The sequence below is a fragment of the Physeter macrocephalus genome, chromosome 6 (genome assembly GCF_002837175.3).
Source record: "Physeter macrocephalus isolate SW-GA chromosome 6, ASM283717v5, whole genome shotgun sequence".
Lineage (NCBI taxonomy): Eukaryota > Metazoa > Chordata > Mammalia > Artiodactyla > Physeteridae > Physeter > Physeter macrocephalus.
Window position 1 is genome coordinate 1320816 of NC_041219.1, and position 6928 is coordinate 1327743.

Genomic DNA, 6928 nt, shown 5'->3' on the forward strand with positions numbered 1-6928 from the left:
AACGGGAGAGGCCACAACAGAGGGAGGCCCGCATACCACACACAAAAAAATAAATAAATAAAATAAATAAATAAATTAATTAATTAAAAAAAAGAATAATTAAAAAAGCAATCATAAAAGGAACTAACAACTATAACACTTTAATTTTCAAAACATTGGCATATACATATCCTCATTTGTCCTTAAATCTATGAGAAAAGCAAGGACAGATATTCTTTTTTTTTTTTTTTTTTTTTGTGGTATGCGGTCCTCCCTCTGTTGTGGCCGCTCCCGTTGTGGAGCACAGGCTCCGGACGCGCAGGCCCAGCCCCTCCGCGGCATGTGGGATCCTCCCAGACCGGGGCGCGAACCCGGTTCCCCTGCGTCGGCAGGCGGACGCGCAACCACTGCGCCACCAGGGAAGCCCAAGGACAGCTATTCTTATATCCTTTTAAAAAATTAGGAAATGGTAATTCAGGAAGGCTTAGCAACTGTCTAGGATTATATACCTATAGTGAGTGGTCAAGGCCAGTGCTAGAACCCCCATGTTCTGATTCTTTATGTAGTTCTTTTCCAACCACTTTCAGAAGCTTTACGTGGAATGGTGAACAATTGCCATTGGGTACTAAATCAGCCCAGTGTCTGTACTCTAGTCAGGGGTCAGCAAACTATGGTCTGTAGGTCAAATTCTGCTCACTGCCTGTTTTTATAAATAAAGTTTTATTGAAACACAGGCATGCCCATTTGTCTACATATTGTCTCTGACTGCTTTTGCACTACAGTGGCTAAAATATTTATAGTCTGGTCCTTTACAGGAAAAGTTTGCTCACCCCCACCCCTACTCTAGATCAGGGTTTATGTGGTTATTTTTAGGGAGAGATTGCTGCTCAAGGGCAAAGTTTGAGAGCATTGTTTCTCAAACTTTAGTGTGAATACGCATCACTTGGGGATGTGTCAAAATGAGGAATCTGCTTCAGTAGCTGTGGGTGGGACTGAGATTATGCATTTCCAGTAAGCCTCCAGGTGATGCCACTGCTGCTGGATGGGGATTGCACTTTTAGTAGCGGGGTTTTAGAGGAGATGGTGTAGGATAGGATCAGCAGCACAGGCTGAGAGATTGAACTTGAGCTAGAGGCAAAAGTCCTCAGCTCCTGAGATTAAAAGGAAGATGGTAAGGATGGTGGTTGAGGTACCAGCTTCTAGGTTAAGGAGGAGAGGAAGTTAAGGCTTTTCAGTCCTGATAGCTTCTGTTTTTATGAAGAAATTGGAGGAAAAGTTGTTTGCTTGGGAGTAAGTTGAAGGTTGGGTGGGAGCTTAAAGAAAGTAATGAAGATTTGGATCGGCCATCGGAAGCAACAGGAGAGGGAAAGAAAGTTCGTTCAGTGGCATTGCGGACCTAACAAAAATAGGAAGTTATGAATTTAAGGGATATCAATCCACATGGCTGTATGATTTCCCCCCATCCGCATCCCCACCCCCAGCAGCTGTTAGCAGCTCCTGTTTTGGAAAGGAGAATGTGAATTGTGGATCTAGAGTGGAGTTTTGCCAGGCATGTGTGATAAAGCCAAAGGGATGCCTGGATGTGTGGTTATTGGTGAGGTGCGGTCCAAGGGATCCACCGTGCATCTAGCAGGGTAGGGGTGTAAGTGAGCCGAGGAGACAGTGAGAGGTTATGAGAAGACTGAGGGATCAAGGAATGGAAATCTTTATGGTTTAGTACCAGGTATAGTTACATCGAGAGTCTGAGAGCTGGAAGAGTCAAAGAGAGGAATATGAGAGTTAAATATTTTTCACATGAGGCAGATCTGAGTGATGAGGTGTAGGATGGAACTGGGCAAGTGGAGGATGGGTCAGTCACCGAGGCAGTAAAGTAACCGAGGTAGGTAAGAGGACATAGAGTGAAGAGGAAACAGGTGTCAACATTTCAGTGAAGATTGGACTGTGACCAGAGGTCGATAGATAGGAGCAGTCGAGAAGCACAGACGGGAGGGAGTTCAGCCACGTGACCTAGATATCAGGAGGAAGGCTGTTCACACAAAGACGGTGGGGTCTTCTCTTGATACTTCTGCCTGCAGCTGTCGTCCCTGGGGCCATGAATGTTGAAGCTTCATTGGAAATAGGGGCTTGGTCATAGCCACAGGATGAGGACAGTAATACTGTTAACAGTGCCTTCCAGGAGAACACAGCTTTTGGTGCTTTCCTGTTGTCAATTTGCTTTCAAAGTCAATTGAGGACACAGGAGTGGAACTAGGGCCAGGCCCTGGATAGCTGTGATGTCACTGCATTTTTACCACCTTCTTATCACTTCTCTCATTCTGCTGTCTCTCAGTAATATGCAGTGTGTTGTTTTTCTACCTCTCAGAAGCTGACAGCTGGTAATCTATCTGGTCATAGTGTTTGACCTATTATTAAAAAAAAAAATCTTCAAAGATTTCCTAGATACAAGACCTCCGAGGTTGCTTCTCAGACACAAGGCTCTGTGTAAAAAACATTAGGGAGGCTGGGCCCTGATTAGTAACAAGGGGTCAGAGTCTGTTCCTTTTTGTATCTTCAGCCCCTTGTCTCCTCCTCTTTGAAGAGGAGGGAATCCGTACCCCAGGCTCTAGGATCAAATTCAGTTTCTGCTGCCTTCAGTTACATGACTCTCCCAAGACCTGGGAAATATGTGGGCAGGGTCCGGGGACAACCTGTGTGTGACTCCTGTTCTGGCATGGATGTCTTTCTCTGTGGTACCTTTCACACGACCTTTCAACATTTCTTTCAGACAAAGGGCCAGTGACCAGCATTCTCCCATCTCAGGTAAACAACTCTCCAGTTATAAACCACCTTCTTTTAGGAAAGAAGATGAAAATGTCCAACAGAGCTGCCAAGAATGCTGTCATCCACATCCCTGGTCACACAGGAGGCAAAATATCTCCTGTCCCCTATGAAGACCTTAGGACCAAGCTCAATTCTCCATGGCGAACTCACATCCGGGTCCACAAAAAGAACACGGCGAGGACCAAGAGTCAGCTGGGCTGTGGGGACACCATCGGGCTGATAGACGAGCAGAATGAGGGCTGCAAGACTCACAGTCTGGGGGCAGTGCAGGCATTTTCCCCCGATTGTGCGGGGGAAGCTCAAAGGGAAGGTGGCAGCTCCGACGGCGGCACTGGGAGGACCATCGAAGGGCAGTCTCCAGAGCCGCTGTTTGGGGATGCTGATGCTGATGTGTCTGTGGTCCAGGTGAAGTTAGAAGCCTTGGAACTGAACCCAAGGGATGCTGCTGCTGAAACTGATCCCAAGGTGCACCTGCCCTGCCAGCAGCACCTCCCGGAGCCTCCGGATGCACCCGGAGGAAACAAGGCCCCTGGCAAGTCTCCCCAAGGCAGCCACCCGAAAACTCCCATCTTTAGCCCCTTTCCCAGCGTCAAGCCACTGCGGAAGTCAGCCACTGCCAGGAATTTGGGATTATATGGTCCTACAGAAAGAACCCCAACCGTGCACTTTCCTTACATGAGCAGGAGCTTCAGCAAGTCCAGCGGTGGAAACAGTAGTACTAAGAAACGGTGACATCTTTCAGCAACTGTGTATCCACATTCACCTCTTCATGGTGGCAGAAGGGTTCCAGCCGGATGGCTCCAAGAGAGCTTCAGTTGTCCATTGAAAACGAAGAGATAGATAGGTTCAGAGATGAGCAACGGTCCATAAAAATGGGAATTGGAAATTTTATAATGGGTGCTAGAATAGGGATGTCTTCCGATCATCAATACAGTGGGTTCTTGTGGCAAAATAAATATTGTGATTTTAAAGTGTGAAGTTTTCCCAACTTTTCATTGTGAGCTGTTTAGAAAAGACTTTGTATCTAGGCTGTTAACCCCTCTTCCTTCCTCCTGTTCTGAGGGCCTTTAGGGTGCCTGTGACAACCCCCCACCCAACCTTCCAGTTCTCTGGGTGTTATTAATACTCAAGCATGCACACACTAGCTTGCTAGAACAGAAACTGTAAAAAGAAAGTAAGTTTCTTAGTTGCAAAGAACTTCCCAATTTCCCTCTTCATGCCCCACTGGGGGGAATGTTTGTATGTGTGAGTTTTCCTTCAGTAGTTTCTTTCAGCCAGTCTCAAAACTGGTTTTTATTCTTGTGCTAAAATGCAGGAGAAAAATCTAGATAGCCTTTCTTTCACTTTCTATTTCTACCTGCAAAAGGAAGAAAACCTTTATCTGTTGAAATGTAGCTTGATCGTCAGCTGGAAGATCTTATGAAGAGGACACAAATGGGTTATGCATTAAGCAGTTGCTCTCAACAGCTTGCTGATTCCACTGAGCTTTCCTCGAACTTCATGTTTGCCTCTTCAGGAGAGTTTTGGTCCTCAGTGGTGGGATGGCCAATGGGCTCTATACGGAGCTTGTCTGGCCTCCACCATGCAGCTCATTTACCTACCAGTTCTCCACTGCAGATGCGGGAAGCCTCTGCTCAAAAGCCAGAACATAGCAGCTGCAACTCTGTTACTTGAATTTTGTGCTTTTTTTTGGGGGTGGGAGTACTTTGTTGAGTACTTTCTTACTTGAACATTGCCTTTCCCTGGAGAAGGCCCCAGGGCTTTCTAGCTCTGTCTCGCCCATTCCTCCCCAGAGACAGCACCTGTTATCTCCACCATGCAGATGGGAACTCTGAGCCACACAGAGGTGAAGTAGTACTTCAATACTCAAGTTGAATACTCCCGGTACTCAGTGTGACTCAGCCACATTGCCTCCAGTGCAATAGGTGGGTTTTATGCTCCTTGTACCCAGGTGCATTGGCTACATAGGTTCTAGAAACCAAGACTGGGAAGCTATTCACTGCACTCCCTCCTGACTCAAAGGACCTTTCTCCCTTTCTCCAGATGGTACAGAATCCTGTGATGGCGTTTCATAAAACTAGCTTTGACCATCTTATCCGAAAACGTAGTTCATTTAAAAAATGCTTCATGCAGCTGTCATTTTGGCTGGACAAAAGGCTCACTCCTCAATCCCCTTCTCCCACCAACATTAGAATATAGACTTGGCATTTTTATCCTCGTTCCCTGGAAGACCTCGGCTAGGCTTGCCGGCATTTTGATGATGCAGTCAGTATTCATTTGAGCTAATTGGATTGCTAATTCTGAAACCAAAGCTATAGTTTTAGAAAGAGTTTTTACTATGAGAGGCACTAATTTTTATAATAAAATAGAGAATGTGGTTGTGTGGGCTTTTTTGCACAGAAAACACAAGAATGATATATACAATGAGAAGAGTTATCCCTTTTGTGGTATTTTTACCCTCCAAAGAACTGAAGATGGAAAATATGACTAATAAGTTATTGCAGTTTTGGTGTTGCAGGAGAATTCTGTGCCATCTGAAGTTAACATGCAGCTTCTTAAAAAGCAGCCACTCCTACAGCCTGTGTCTTGGGAAGGGTGTAGGTGGAGAGTCGGGATTACTTTGCATACCACCCCCAGGACGAGACCCACTGCATTTTCCAAAGTTAAGCCAGTGCTACGATTTTCTTCCATCTGCTGAACTTTACATTCCACCTTGTATTCTTTTCTCCTCCCCCTTCCCAACTGAGTCAGAATAGTCATGTTCCCCTTGAGGGATGTCTGACTTAAATACAGAATTTTTCTTTTCTCTCTTGAGTCAGCTCCCAACTCCCGGAGGGTCTGGGTTTGGGGAGGTGGGTAAGGGGGTGGAGGGCACTTACTGCAGTTCTTAGGCTTGTGCCATCGCTGTCTGCCACCTGTCTTAGGGTTAGTAGCACATGCTGTATCTGTTTCCTGGGTTTGGTCTTCCTGAGAAAAGAATGGATGTGATGGCACACGGTTTGGGATAAGTATTTGTTGAATGAATGAATAAACTACTGAAAGGATAATAGTCCTTTGAGGTAAAAATGACTTCATCAGGATTTCAAAACCTGACAGATTCCTGTTAAAGCGCTCTGTCCTGTTAAAGTGCATGCATTGTACCATGTAATCACCATGTGTATCGGTCAACTTGTGAGCTTTGCCTACTTTAGAAAATAAAGAATCTGCAGTAGCCTGTAGCACACAGCATGTACGAAGAGACCAGTATGGACTTTTATCTTCTTTGTATTGGACACTGTATGCCAGCACCAGAAGTACTTAGCAAGTAGTGGTTTCTTTATTTTTAGATATGTCTGTACCCCGTCAGCACTTAGGCCGGAGCCGACTCCTGATGTCACTGCACCTCAGTTCTCTTACAAAAGCCTCCAGATAATTTAAACCTAGTTTGTAATGTCAACCTATGGGGCTGTAACTGTTTGGAATATTGTATTCCCTTTTTCAGTCTCTCTTGTTCTGAAGAACTGTACTGATTACAAAGATATATGCATAAAGATTCTCATTGTTGTAGCTATTGTGACGTTGTTTATCTGAGCGCCTGCATAGAACGCTGTTGTGACTTTCCCCACCCCCTTCTCTTACCCTGTCAGCTTTACCCCACCTTGGTCACGTGAACCAAGAGAACAGCCCAATAAACTCCATCTCCGCCAGTCTAATCACTGGGTTGCTGAGTGGCCCATGACCTGCCAAGAACTTGGCAGAATGGGGGGTTCCTGAATATGAGTAAAAGAGTTTATTCAGGAATGTGTGTATGTGTGTGTGAATGTATGGGTGTGTATAAAAATAACCTGTGGATCTGTCATTTTTCTTTGTTTTAATAAAATAGAACAATAAGAATGCCATTTAGCTTCCTGGTCTTATGGATTCTAGATAACGGAGAGCCGTGGTCAAGTGTACAGCCTTCCATCTCCCCTCATAAGATCTCCCTTTACTCTTTCTGAGCCACTTTTTTTTTAACATCTTTATTGGAGTATAATTGCTTTACAATGGTGTGTTAGTTTCTGCTGTATAACAAAGTGAATCAGCTATACATATACATATATCCCCATATCTCTTCCCTCTTACGTCTCCCTCCCACCCTCCTTATCCCACC

At 45.2% G+C, this 6928-nt stretch overlaps 1 protein-coding gene across 2 annotated transcripts in view; it reads left to right on the forward strand.

Moving 5' to 3' along the window:
* The window catches only part of TBC1D30 (TBC1 domain family member 30), a 91949-nt gene extending 88212 nt beyond the window's left edge, over positions 1 to 3737 (forward strand). For both annotated transcript variants that reach the window (XM_024122966.2, XM_024122967.2), the window contains one exon: positions 2744 to 3737. In XM_024122966.2, the coding sequence (XP_023978734.1) occupies positions 2744 to 3531 (788 nt within the window). In that variant the 3' untranslated portion in view covers positions 3532 to 3737. The remainder of the gene's footprint in view (positions 1 to 2743) is intronic.
* Positions 3738 to 6928: the final 3191 nt, after the last annotated feature.